This window comes from Chiloscyllium punctatum, chromosome 19 (assembly GCF_047496795.1).
Source record: "Chiloscyllium punctatum isolate Juve2018m chromosome 19, sChiPun1.3, whole genome shotgun sequence".
NCBI classification, from domain to species: domain Eukaryota; kingdom Metazoa; phylum Chordata; class Chondrichthyes; order Orectolobiformes; family Hemiscylliidae; genus Chiloscyllium; species Chiloscyllium punctatum.
This window is the reverse complement of record NC_092757.1, coordinates 80094527-80109312: the sequence shown is the minus strand read 5'-3', so window position 1 is coordinate 80109312 and position 14786 is coordinate 80094527. Positions and strand designations below refer to the sequence as shown.

The 14786-nt window shown below is 41.2% G+C and overlaps 1 protein-coding gene across 8 annotated transcripts in view; it reads left to right on the top strand.

The window, feature by feature from the left end:
• The window catches only part of hnf1ba (HNF1 homeobox Ba), a 155324-nt gene that overhangs the window by 59562 nt on the left and 80976 nt on the right, over nucleotides 1–14786 (top strand). For 6 of the 8 annotated variants that reach the window (XM_072589802.1, XM_072589799.1, XM_072589798.1 and 3 more), the window contains exons 2-4: nucleotides 1036–1235; nucleotides 6195–6456; nucleotides 9155–9387. In XM_072589802.1, the coding sequence (XP_072445903.1) occupies nucleotides 1061–1235; nucleotides 6195–6456; nucleotides 9155–9387 (670 nt within the window). In that variant the 5' untranslated portion in view covers nucleotides 1036–1060. The remainder of the gene's footprint in view (nucleotides 1–1035; nucleotides 1236–6194; nucleotides 6457–9154; nucleotides 9388–14786) is intronic. The other 2 variants (XM_072589801.1, XM_072589797.1) reach the window with 1 other exon arrangement.

The window sequence follows — 14786 nt, the reverse complement described above, 5'->3', positions numbered from 1 at the left end:
ACTCCTCAAATACTGATGTGATCCACGTATACATGGAGAAAGCCAATATTTGTGCTTGGGCTGATGCATAGCATACAAGTTATTTGCCACCTTACTGCCAGGAAATAACAATCTTCAAGAAGAGAAAGTCCAACCACATTCCCCTTGATATCCAATGGCATTTCTATCATTGAATCGCCTACCATTAACATCATTGATTAGAATTAGCACAGGCACAATGGGGAGAAGGTACCAAGGTAAAGACTGGGGATTCACTGGTAAGTCTTTCAACTCCTGATTCTTCCATACTTCTCCATCATTTACAAGACACAAGTCAGTTTGACACCAGCTAGGACAAAGCGACATGCTTAATTGGCAGACCATCCACAATCATCAGCATTCAGTCCCTCCACCTCTGACACACAGTGGTAACGGGGTGCACCACGGAGAAGATGCACTAGAGCAGCTTGCCAACTCTTCTTTGCCAGAACCTTGCAAACCTATGACTTTTATCACCTGGAAGAACCAAGGCAGCAATATACATGGGAACATTGCCACCTGCAAGATCCACTTCAAAACACACATTATCCTGACTTGAATTGCAGAGCCCTTTTCCTAATATATTGACTACAACCAGTTAAGAAAGCAGCTCATCACCACCTTCTCAATGGCAATCAATGAAGGGCATCAAATGGCCTAGAGCATTGCTGCCATCCCATGAATGAATTTTAAAATCTGTGATCTAACAGTGAGATGCCAGGGAGCTCTCCTAATAAAATGAGGGAGAGTCCCCATATAGTATCCATAGCTATCATAAATATAAATCTGCACATTTCCTTGCAATTTCAATTAAACAGCTTGTGGGTCGAGCAGTGTATCTGGAAGTACATAATGAATAGAATTGTGCTGCTGAAAGATGTGCTTTTAAAAGGAATATTGCCCATTTCTTCTTTTCTTGTGGATATTTCATCCTTTTGTAGGGAGGTCACAGGTTTTCCCAAGGGCGATTGAGATGACTGTGTTACATGTAATATTTTTATTTGGTGTCTCCAATAGGGAGGACCCATGGCGAGCAGCGAAGATGATCAAAGGTTACATGCAGCAGCATAACATTCCGCAAAGGGAAGTGGTGGATGTGACAGGTCTCAATCAATCTCACCTCTCACAACATCTCAACAAGGGCACCCCAATGAAAAATCAGAAGCGGGCTGCTCTCTACACCTGGTATATTAGGAAACAACAAGAGATTCAGAGACGTAAGTATCTTTGCCCAAAATGGGATATGGTATGGGAGCATTATATATTCATTGTACGTTATATATTGAGAAGAATTGCATATTCTTCTCAAATATTGTTATAGTGAGCAGTAAATATTGACTAAAAAATGTGAAGAGTTTACTCATTTGTTAAAATTACCGTTTTAGCTTCTGGTTATAATGTTTTGAAGCACTCACAATCTACTTATACATCCAGATGTAATGTAACTTGAAGTTGATATTGTTGTGGATAAGCCAAATAATTTCTGAGTCAGAGGTTTTCTATTTCAATCACTTGTCCAGTTTGCAAATTTTGTATCTGGGAAGAGTTGAAAGAAGTTACAGGAAAAGCTCACTTGCCCAACAAGCTTGAGTCCCTATTACTTAATTCTTGCTACATTTTCCTGCTTTCTCATGACTTTTAATCACACCTTTCTCCAGAAACACACCCAGTTGTCTCTAGCAAGCGTAGGACAAAGGAATGCAGATTTAGCAAAAGACAATTTAGTATTGCTATTACAAAGTTCTTTATCATGCAGAAAATGATGGATTTGTCACTGGCTAGAGTCATGAAGGTAGGATCCCTGGAATCATTTAGAAGCCAAATTGAAATGGGGAAAATTTAGGATAATCCTGATAGAAAGAAGAGATAGACAGGTGGCCTTACAGGTCCATAATTGCCTTACAATCCTGAGAATCATTTTACACCATATACTTTAAGCACCACTTTGGCAGTTTGTTCATGGTAAAATAGGAAATAGTAATAAAGGTAATGTCAATTTGTAAGTAAGTAACTTTGGAACAATTTATTGTAATAAATCTGCAATTTTTTGTCTTTATTGTTTTAGAAAGAAAGACTCATTTATTTACATTACATCATTAGTTGCACTCTCTGACCCTTCACATGTACATATATAAAAATCTATTTGCCCTTGGTACAGAATAAAAACACAGTTCATTAGTAGAGCATTCCTCTAACATTATTATGTAACCTTTGGGGAAGAATGGTAATTTCAAAACAATTTTGCAACCTGTAATTATTTGATACAGTTGAATAGTTGTGATATGATGCCAAATTTAATTACTAATTATCCATTGTCAGGAAGAAAATGGAACAGAATACAACATAATAAAGTCAGGATTTGCAATACACATTTAAATAAACTCAGTGTTACAGCAGTGCAAATAATTTGGTTCAAAAGCATTTCAGATCACACCATTTCAATGTGGAGCTTGTCATCTGCTACTGTCTGCCATGAAATCCACTACTAAAAAAAATCACAGAAACAGAAAAGGTTTTTGAAGCTGAACTTTTGTATACTATGTGGAATGACACAATTCATTATGTAATCAAGACGCATGACAACTTGGAGTAAAAATGGTAGAATAAATTCAAAGTTTGTGAGAAGATTTGTAGCTCGGGTGCTCGTTGTTGTGGTTCTGTTCGCCGAGCTGGGAATTTGTGTTGCAGACGTTTCGTCCCCTGTCTAGGTGACATTCTCAGTGCTTGGGAGCCTCCTATGAAGCGCTTCTGTGATGTTTCCTCTGGCATTTATAGTGGTTTTAATCTGCCGCTTCCGGTTGTCAGTTCCAGCTGTCCGTTGCAGTGGTCGCTATATTGGGTCCAGGTCGATGTGCTTATTGATTGAATCTGTGGATGAATGCCATGCCTCTAGGAATTCCTTGGCTGTTCTCTGTTTGGCTTGTCCTATAATAATAGTGTTGTCCCAGTCGAATTCATGTTGCTTGTCATCTGAGTGTGTGGCTACTACTAAGGATAGCTGGTCGTGTCATTTCATGGCTATCAAAGTTTGTGAGAAGATTTGTAGCTCGGGTGCCACGAAACGACATGACCAGCTATCCTTATTAGCCACACACGCAGATGACAAGCAACATGAATTCGACTGGGACAACACTACTATTATAGGACAAGCCAAACAGACAACAGCCAGGGAAATCCTAGAGGCATGGCACTCATCCACAGATTCAATCAATAAGCACATCGACCTGGACCCAATATACCGACCACTGCAACGGACAGCTGGAACTGACAACCAGAAGCGGTAGATTCAAACCACTATAAATGCCAGAGGAAACATCACAGAAGCACTTCACAGGAGGCTCCCAAGCACTGAGGATGTCACCTAGACAGGGGACGAAACATCTGCAACACAAATTCCCAGCTCGGCAAACAGAACCACAACAGGTAGAATAAATACTGGGATGAATTGGATCTGGTATTAAGTAATGGTCACAGGACCTAAAATCCCATTAATAGCCTTTGACTTTCCTCAATCTTTCATTTATAATTGTACTTGATTAAACAAAAACGCTTGATATTTTGAAACTGCCATTTCTTTGATTGATTTCAACCTATTTTTTGGCATAATGTTTTTTTTTGAATGAGTGGACTACAATTTTCAATAATAAACAAATATTACCAGTTCTTAAGCTGTTATAGAGTCATGGAGTATTACAACACAGAATGACACCCTTTGGCCATCATTTCAGTGCTGGTCATCAAGCATTTGTCTAACCCCATTTCACAGTCCTTGCCCCTCTACTCAGAGGAAAAGTTTATTTTTATTGACTTGATGTACACTCCTCATATTTGTGTAGATCTCAGTTAGATCCCCTCCAAGTCTTCTCTGGTCCCTATCATATTGCATTTCATTCATGGAGATGCTGAATAATAATTTCTTAAGTTTTCTTTAGTTAATATGCTGACCCACATATAGCTAACAACATTTGCTAAAAGGTGACAACTAATTTTCTTCTGCTGACAGAAGCCATTTATAATACGCCATTTGTACCATCTGACTGAAATTCCTTACTAAAAAGAAACTAAACATATTGGCTCCATTGGAAAATGAAGACAATAGTAAAATAGAGTTGATATTTTTAAATAATACTTTTTGCTTCGGTCAACAAGATGTTTGGAATACCTTGTCTGCTCTTCACAATCTAATCCTCTTGTGCCATTATTTCATTTAAGTCATAATAATTGAACAAATAATATTTATGCTTTATTATGGAATTTTATTCACGTTTCCTATTCATTCAATGTTTTACTATTGTCTTCAACGAGTTATTGATTATACAACTTTCTCATCAAGGTTAGGCTCCAGCACATCTCAGTGCTGAGGCTATTTCATCACCTTTATGATTAATACCTGTATTAGAAGAACTAATCTATGTTAAGATACCTATGGCACAGTTCTTATTTCTCCTCAATCCATGTTCTCCACTCTAACTGATGACATATTATTTCCCTGATCTACAACAAAATAGATTTGCCATTAGGTTCCATTACTAAGATCTATGTTCGTAATGGTTATACAGTCTCTGGTAATTGTGTGGATTTTAATCCATTCAGCAGCAAGGTGTATGTTGCATTATAGATATGGGAGATTGATCTCCAGTAGCAAATATTGAAAGCACAATGTAGTGATTAGTTATCTCTCTGTCCTCTGGAAAAGCCTTCAAGAAATAGTTTTGAGAAGAATCCCAACTGCCCTGTTCATGATTCTCTCAACTTTTGTCTCTAATGTACCATTCTTACTGTGAGAGGCCAGAGGAATGGTTGAAGTGAAAAGTGCATTGGCTGAGTTGTGCGTATCCTTTTGGGCAAAGGCACAGTTTGGTTAAAATTACTCTGTATAGCATCAGAATAAAATCAAAGACCACTTACAAAGGACAGTGAATATTAATATTTTGCTACAGATATGTTTAAATTGTATTGGAAACTAAAGAATTATAGCTGTCAAACTAAGTACATAACAGAGATCTTTCCAGTGTAGAGGAGTACAAAACTTAGGATCTTGACTGTTACATAGAAACATGGAAAACAGGAGCAGGAGTAGATTATTTGACCCTTTGAACCTGCCATGTCATTCAATGTGCCCTGTTTCTGCTTTCACCCGATATCCTTTAATCCTTTTAGCTCTAGATATCTCCATCTTAAAACATTCAGCTGACACTAACAAATTCAATAATGACTTCAGGAGAAGCCATTGTGCACAGAGAGCAGTTTGAATGTGAATGTTACCACATGAACTGATTGAGACAAGTTATGGAAATGTTTTAAGGGAAAGGTAGATTAGTATGTGAAGGAGAAAGGGTTAGACGTATAGGCAAATGGAATTAGATGAAGATTAGGTGGGGATAAACAAGCATGGATCAGTTGGGCTGAATGGCCAGTTTCAGTACTATAAATTCTATATAGCTCTATGCAGCTTTCTTTGGACCAATATGACACTGGGTTTGAAGTGTCACTGAACTGGTTCCAGTCCATAACCATTAATTCTCCCATGTCATATTGTTTTACACTGAGTTAATATTTTCTGACAGTTTCTCAAATCCTCAAACCAGCGATGTCTGAAAAGCAGACATTTGTGGGAGGTGACATTATCTGATTTGCCCTCCTCACCAATATCATTGGTGTAACTGAGCTGGAAATCCATGGAGCTGCTCCCACCTCCACCACCAACTCTTAGCAGCTTATAAAATGGAGCTTTTCCAGCAAAGTATCACCAATGGATCTGCAGCTGCTTTAAAGAATGTCCTGACTTCTCTTGCATCATCACGTCTATTTCTTTCCAAATTGCCCATAGCAATCATTACTTGGAAAACATACCCTCAACACACAACATGCCTGGTATGTACAACATGACCCCAAATCCCATAAGATCTGAAATCTATCATGGATCTTATCCTAGGGGTTGCCAGCTTTGAGACACTGTACCAGGATGACATTCAATAACAAGCCACCAGCTGCAGAGAGCAACAGAAGCCTGTGCTGTATTTCCACTTCAAGTTTGCAAACCATACTTCTGTTGATGAGATTTGATGGTGACTGTATTGACATTTTGTTGTGAATTTTATTTTTTTTTGAAGAATAAATGAATCCATTTCTCCTGTTGTGTATAGGCTGGGTCAAATCTACCCTTTCTCTTTCAGAATTCAACCAGACTATCCAGAATACTGGAAACAATATGACAGACAAAAGCAGGCCAGATCAGCTGCTGTTTCTCTTTCCAGAGTTCAATCAGCAAGACCAGGGGCAGGGTTCGGAGGTGGGCACTGAGCCTGCTAACAAGAAGATGCGTCGCAACAGGTTTAAATGGGGACCAGCATCTCAGCAAATATTGTACCAGGCTTATGAGAGGCAGAAGAACCCCAGCAAAGAGGAGCGGGAGGCACTGGTGGAGGAGTGCAATAGGTAAGTGTTGATAACCTGGTGATTCACAAATATCAGTTCTCCTCGGTATCGCAGTTTACAAGTGTGTGACTGGATTTAGGTTAAAGTCCTGACCAGTGTTAACTCAAATGATCATAACCATGATTGCAGTAGGGGCTTCCACCATTGCATTCAGCAGGCCGGGAGAGGGAAAGGGAACAAATCAGCCTGAGTTTCCACTCCTCATCCAGGGACTCTTGCCTGAGCAGACCCATGTGTGTTTTCAAAAGGCTGTGAATCCCGTGAACTGTATCTAGCCTCAAAATCAGGAGAAGAGCGGGGAGAAAATATGTTAGGGCAGGAAATTATTGGTGCTGGAGTGGTGTTACATGCTAACATAAACCAGTAGAGTCTATTTTAAAGACTCATTGCAATCTTTACAGAACTAATATTTTGCCTGGTAATGCCGGCTTCTGTGCTGCTGTCTCTTTCTTGTCTTCTTCATATTTGGACAATGGGATTACAAACATGGTGTTGTCACGCCACAGTGATTGTTACAGACAATCTTTGATTCTAGCTGGATATTCTTCTTTAGGTACCTCAGCAATCTTTGAAGAGAATGTAGTCAGTGATGATCTCCCTCTGTCGCAAAATAGAATCAATGCGATAACAGTTGAGGAAGTCAGCGTTAGGACAACTAATTGTTTATGCGTCATTGGTGGTGTTCCTACTCAAGGTGATGCAGCCTTATCATGAGATTTTAAGTCTTTGTGTGTTTCTATGTCATTTATTTTGACAGGGATGGAAAAGTTTTAGGGTAACCAGTGAGTAACCAGTGATATATTTAGAGATAGTATTGAGCAACAGGGTGAGGAAATTCAGTTATCATCAGCTCTGTTATTCAGAATGATAACTTCAGGTGTATTGTACCCAGGAAGAATAGGTTTTGCTATTTATTCATTTATGTTTCTGACAGACCCAGCATGATGTATTTGTCTGAAGGATTGTAATTTTTGTCTGGTGAATCAATCTAGTATTACACAGGAAAATATAATTTCCAAGATATTCTTATTTTTTAATGTAATGGGACATCACTGGTATTTATTGCCCATCCCTAATTGCCCTGAAATTGATTGCTTTGCTCAGCCATAGAGGGCAGTTAAGAGTTAACCCCTTTGCTGCAGGTCTGGAGGCACATGTTAAGCCATAACAAGTATGGAGACTGATTTCCTTCCCTGGCCATTTCTTTTAACAACAACTGATGCTACTTCCATTGTCATAATTTCTAAGAGTAGCTTTCAATCCAGGTTTTGTAATTAATTGAAATTAAATTGCACTAGTTGTTTGGTGGGATTTGAAGCCATATCATATCACTTTAACCTGGGCCTCTGGGTTTCTAATAGACCACCGAATCCTTATGAGAACCTTCTGTGCAGGGAGGACAGGAACAGAAAGTTTTCAAGGAGTATTATGGCAAGTGACTTGTGATAAATCTCCCTCGAAGGTTTATTTCAATTTATGAAAATATTAAGGGCCAAATTTCACTCTTCCATTCCTCCAGAATGCTTTCTTTTGAGATGAAACTATTTAAAATTAATGCATCTTCTGGCAGCACAGTAGCTCAGTGCTGTCTCACAGCTCCAGGGACCTTGTTCCGATCCCAGCCTTGGGTGACTGTGTGAAGTTTGCACATTCTCCCTGTATCTGTGTAGGTTTCCTCCGCGTGCTTTGTTTTCTTCCCATAGTCCAAAGATGTACAGGTTAGGTGGACTGGCTATGCTAAGTTGCCTGTAGTGTCCAGAGATGTGCAGGCTAGGTGGATTAGCCATAGGAAATGCAGAGATGGGGAAGGAGGATGGGTCTGGGAGGGATGCTGTTTGGAGGGTCAGTGTGGACTCGATGGGCCAGATGGTCTGTTTTCACACTATCGGGATTCTATAATTTTCCTCATGCAATGCCATTAGATTCAGTGACTTATCTCAGCCAGTCCCACCAAAGATGCCATTCTGCTTCATGTTGAAACAAGGCTTGCTCCTTCTGTATTCACCAACATTCAATCGTCCACTTGTTGACTTTAATTGGTGGGAAATCCATGGTATTCAAATGCAGAAAATCTTGGCCAGAGACTTTAAAACAAGACAGAGGAAAGCAAAAGGATTTTAAATTTCAACATCTTACTTCAACTAAGTTTCATACATGAGATTTGAAAGAAATCTCAATGCTGAATTTGGTCATCGTTATTGAATTTCCTTTGAAAAACTCTTATTTCCCTTATCAAAAGATTTATGCTACACTTTGAAATAATCTGTCAGAATTGGAAGTACACACCTCTGGAGCAGATGCCTTGAAACCAAGCCCCCTGGCTCTGAGATAGGGACATATCATTGCCCCAGAAGAGACCAAGTGATAGTCCATGTTTATGGGTAAAAACAATGACTGCAGATGCTGGAAACCAGAGTCTAGGTTAGAGTTGTGCTGGAAAAGCACAGCAGGTCAGGCAGCATCCGAGGAGCAGGAAAATCAACGTTTTGGGCAAAAGCCCTTCATTAGGAATTGAGGCAGGGTGCCTTAGTCCATGTTTATGCCAAGTGAAATTGTTTATTCTTGTATTTAAATTTATTTTCATATGAATGAAAATAGGCATGTGCAATTAAACTAAGCAATTCACTTTAATGGTAAAGGTGCATTCAACAGCACTCAGATGAAATATTAAAACATTCCAATCATTTCTCACCCTCAGAGCTGAATGCATACAACGTGGGGTCTCGCCTTCTAAAGCTCATGGACTGGGATCAAATCTGGTTACAGAAGTCAGAGTGTATAACTGGTTTGCTAATCGAAGGAAGGAGGAAGCTTTCCGTCAGAAACTTGCCATGGATGCATACAACGTTCAGTCACACAGCATCAACCCATTGCTGTCTCACAGTTCTCCACATCACCCACAGCCGAACTCATCCCCCTCAAGTAAGCACGGTAAGCTGTTGGCCATTCTTTTATGTCAGTGTACCATTTAAACGTCCAATGTGTTGCAAAGGTGCAACTGAGGTTGGGAATGGAGTGGTGTGATTTATCATACAACTGCAATTTGAGCTTAAGGCACTGATGCAAAATGAAGTTTCACAACCTAACTGATTTCGACATCACATGAAAGCAGCATTGGCTGAAGTGTAAAACCGACGTTTTCCGCAATACAAAGGGATTCCCATTTGGAGAGCTACATGAAACTTATCCCTAGGGAGTTAGCTGGATTAATTGGTTTGGCTACTCTTTTAACCTGTGCTGTTCTTAAATGGTGGGACGTACTAGTGCAGTAGTTTCAAAGTGTGAGGTTTGATTGTGGGCACAGGAAGGAAAATTGTTCTGTTAAATCACACTTGTTCAGACTGATCTATACATCAACATTTCCTTGCTGGAATTATACTTTTTAATCAAAGAAAGATTTGTAAATATCTATTGCCTAGTTTGGTTACTGTATGGTTTCCATTATTTTTTGCTAACAAGAAGTATAATGGAGACTGATGCCCATTTACACTGCTTTAGGAGTTTAATTCAATCAACATAGTCATTCTGAATTAATCAATGACTTCACAAGCTGAACAAGTACATGGAATAAAGTTCCAAGGATGTAGGTAGGTCTTTCTCAGGTTCATGAGGCGAAAGTGAGGACTGCAGATGCTGGAGATCAGAGTCGAGGGTATGGTGTTGGAAAGGCACAGCAAGTCAGGCAGCGTCCGAGGAGCAGGAGAATCGACGTTTCAGGCAAAAGCCCTTCATCAGAGAACCAGAGTGTGGTTTCAAAATTATGGTCCCAAAAGGCACCTCAAGATCCCAATGCCATGGGGGTCACCTTTGAACTTTCAAAAGGTGTACAGAATGAGGAGGGAACAGGAAAGCCCACTCTCTGTCAATTAGTGCCCCCTCCCCCCAAGCTCCTTATTATGAAGGGGTCTGCAGAATGGAGCTGTAAACTTAATATTGGTGAGCCTGAGCATTTGGTGTACATTCGCGTACTGCATTGTGGTTTGCCACAGTCAAATAATATTTATTTTTCGGTTAGTTGTAAGTGCTTTTCCTGGGATCTACTTGGATCGGCGCATGCGCTGGACCTTTAATATTTTTACGTGGCCCATTGTATTTTTGTTAATGCGAGGGAAGAGAAATGGGTAGTGGAGGTTAGGCATTTATAGAGTTGAAATTTGAGAATTAAATGACGGGTCACCATGTCTCTGCATTCACTTGCTTTGAGAAATGTTGTTTATTTTTGTTGGAAGCACTGCATGGCAATACAAGTGGCTGCACAATTGGTGACAAAGATTGCACATCCTGCAGGAGGGTAATATACCTGTTTATCTATGACACAAAGAGCATTTATGAGGCATCCCTTAACATAATACTACATCACTAATTCTTCAGTGGGATTCCACTATATTAAGAGGAAATAAACATTGCAAAGTCAGACAACTTATTATTTTTCATTTTTTCATGGTACATGGACACCACCACAAAGCCTAACATTGGTTAACAAACCCTAATCCTTCTTAACCTGAGTCACCTGCTCAGCCATTTCAGAGAGCAGTTGTGGATCTGAAGTCACATGTAGGCTGGGTAAGGATGGTGGACCTCCTTCACTAAAGGGCATTAGTGGACCAGTATATTTTAAATACAACAATCAATGATAGCTGCCATGGTCACCTGCCTGATGAAGGGCTTACGCCCGAAACGTCAACTCGCCTACTCCTCGGATGCTGCCTGACTTGCTGTGCTTTTGAAGTGCCACACCTTTTGACTATGGTCACCATTCCTCAGGTGAACTTTATATTCTAGATGTATTAATTGAATTCAAATGAAATCCACCACTGTGCTGAGATTTGAACCCATGCCCTGAGAGTTATGGCCTTAAGATCTGGATTACCAGTCCAGTGACATTACCACCATGTACAACCTACATGACCACATCCCATTAACACTGCAGATACCATTGAGGGTAAAAGGTAGATTCAGTTCAAAACTTCCAATGTAATTCTGGCCCCAAGCTTTATTCCAATGTTGGATCAAGCTATTGGATACTGGATCCTAACATTATCCTATTCCATTCCTCAATCTGAGAATCATGCAATTTGTGCATTAAGGGGGAGACATACAGTTTTATCATATCTCACACAATCTCCGAGTAATCCAAACTGCTGTACGGCTAATGATGCACCTTTAAGGTGTGGTCACTGTTGTACTGTAGAAAATGCAGGAGCTGGATTGTACACAGCATGATCCCACATATAACGTGAGACCTTTTCCCTTGCTCAGTGTAATAAACGTGGTAAAAACCATGAGTCTTGATTTGAACTTGTGCTGTGCTTGGTTCAGGTGGAGTGTGGGGGGACGCTGTGTGATGAGAATGGGTTTCTTATGAATGGGCAGTTGTAAATCCTCCATGGACTGGTCAGCTCAAGGCCTGTGTTATACTGGCCTTCTTGGTCTCATTTTAATGCTCCCCCCCTTAGTCAGTGGGAATGATGTAAAATCTGATTGGTGGAAATTGGGGTGGGACATTGCTGAAGACTTCTGGGGAGTAAATCCCAGCCTAAAATAAATACAGTGCATGGAAGTATGTGATTTGTCAGTTAGAGAAGAAGGACCCATAATTGTGACTGGGTAGTTGAAGACACTTTGAGAGGGCTAGCTGAGTCAAACCTTCATCTCAGCAAAGAAGGAGGACACTTGGCCTATCAAATCCATGCCAGCTCTCTGCAGACCAACCCATAAATTTCCATTCTCCTGCTCTATCCGTGTAGACCTGCAAGCTTATTTCACTCAAAGTACCTATCTCATTTGCTTTTTAAATCATTCATCACCCATCCTGTTCACCAATTATAACCTTATAGAGCTTTATAAAATCATGAGGGGCATGGATAGGATAAATAGACAAGGTATTTTCCCTGAGGTGGTGGAGTCTAGAACTAGAGGGCATAGGTTTCGGGTGAGAGGGGAAAAATTTAAAAGGAACCTAAGGGGCAACTTTTTCACACAGAGGGTGGCACGGGTATGGGATGTGCTACCAGAGGAAGTGATGGAGGCTGGTACAATTACAGCATTTACTGGCATCTGGATGGCATATGAATAGGAAAGGTCTAGAGGGATATGGGCCAAGTCCTGGCAAATGGGACTAGATTAGATTAGGATGACTTGTCGGCATGGATGAGTTGGACAGAAGGGTCTGTTTCCATGCTATACATTTCTATGACCCTGTGACACTATGACTTTCAAGTGGGCTACAGGCCATTACTTGCTGCATAAAACAAAACTATTACTCCCTTCCTCCCCAGCTGTATTGTCCAGAATCTTAATGTACTTCCCTCCCTCCTTACCCCACCAGCTAATAGGAATGGCATTCCTTTGTCTATCTTATCTCAAGTTGTCATAATCTTGTGCACTTCTATCAAGTTTTGCCTCAATATCCTTTGCTCCAAAGAGACTAAGTTTAGCTTCTTCAAATTAAATCTTTCACGAACTCTCACTCCCTTCCAAATGCCACCGATGGATGCTCCAAAAATGTAATGCACCATCCTGGTCACAGTGCCATCCTGTGGCTGGTATCTGTGACACTGTGCCAGACCTCTGTGATTTGTCCTTCAGACTGCAGCACCAATGAATTGGGCCCCTGCCAGTCTGCAATGGGCAGTCTCTACGCTGCCAGAATCCTGGTAATTAAAGTAATGTAGGATTGGTGGGGACAAGAACACAATGGGTTCTGCTTGCCTACTGTTTTAACCTCTTGTTCCTTCCTCCTGAACTCCCTGCATGCCAGCTGAGTTATAAGTGGGACTGATGTGTTCGCAGCTGATTGAACCAATGCACAGAGCAAGAGTAGGAATTAGTAGTGTGGGAATAGAGCAAGGGCCGATAGAGAGAGAGACTTAGAATCCCTTACAGTGTGGAAACAGGCTCTTTGGCCCAATAAGTCCACATCGACCCTCTGAAGGATAACCCACCCAGACCCATTCCCCTACATTTGCCCCTGACTAATGCACCTAATTTACACAGCCCTGAACCCTATGGGTAATTTAGCATGGCCAATTCACCCTTACCTGCACATCTTTGGATTGTGGGAGGAAACCAGAGCACCCAGAGGAAACCCACGCAAACACGAGGAGAAAGTGCAAACTCCACACAGACGGTCACCCAAGGCTGGAATTGAACCGGGTTCCTGGCGCTGTGAGGCAGCAGTGCTAACCACTGAGCCACCATGCTGCCCCAAGTAAGAGTGTAAGCAGGCAACATGTAATCTAATCATGGTGCATAGGACTGAGTAACCTGATTGTAGGGGCATGCTAGACCATGAACTTAGTCCTTAAGAATGGCCATTAGGACAGAGTGCTGAAAGACCACTTTGGTCATCAGCCTGTACCATCGTGTGTGTGAGTACTGTCTGGATAAGAAGGCGGGAAAGAGTTAGAGGCCATGGTTGCCAGGGAAACATGTTGCAAAATGAAATCAGTAAAGAAAGAAATAGAATTAAAAAGAACAGTGTAGAATAAAAGTAGAGTAAAAATGGAGCAACAAAGGTTTGGTGAGTGATAGCAGAAATGTCATTGTGATTCTGACAAGATGGGAAAACAATCCACATTGTTCTTGTACCTGCAATCTACACACTAAAGTTAGCAATCCCCTGATCCACACAAAGGGAACCTGGCGGGCAGTGGGGTCATGGGGAGGTCACCCTGAGGTCACCGTCCCAAGTATGTAGAGGCGGGCGGGTAGAGGTGGGGGGTGGCACTTGGACAGGGTGGGGTGGGGGTTGGTTTGTTGGGAGGAGTTCATTCTGCTGACCCTGACTAGCAGCCTTAGTGTCATAGGCCACTCAGCTACAAGACACCCTACAAGCACATTGTCAGCAAGATCAGCTGTTTTCAGTGTCACACTCAGGCTAAAATAATGCAACAGCATGCAGTCAGTGTTGTCATGGCATTGTGTCCATTATGCATGCTTAATTGAAAATTAAGCAAGTGCTTTGAATGAGCCATGTTCCCCTTTGATCTCTCCTGTCCTGCCAGTGTGTACTCAGTCACTGCGTGACATCCTTTGTTTTTTTATATGAGGGGACTGCATTTGTGGAATGGTATCCATGTTAATTTATCTTTACTCTGCAAGGTGGTTACAGGCTGCCCCCTTTATGTTTCCAGCTCCAGACTCAGTCAGCAGGGGCTGTGCAGTCTATGGGATGCAATGACAGCCCATTCTGCGGTCCTCTTTACCCACCAGGAATGATGGTCCTTTCTTAATGCAGTCTGTGAATTGGGATAGGGGTCTCAAAAGGTCAGGCGTGTCGGAGGCGAGAATTTGTGAATTTTCTGGGGACTGGTGCTGATATTGATTAG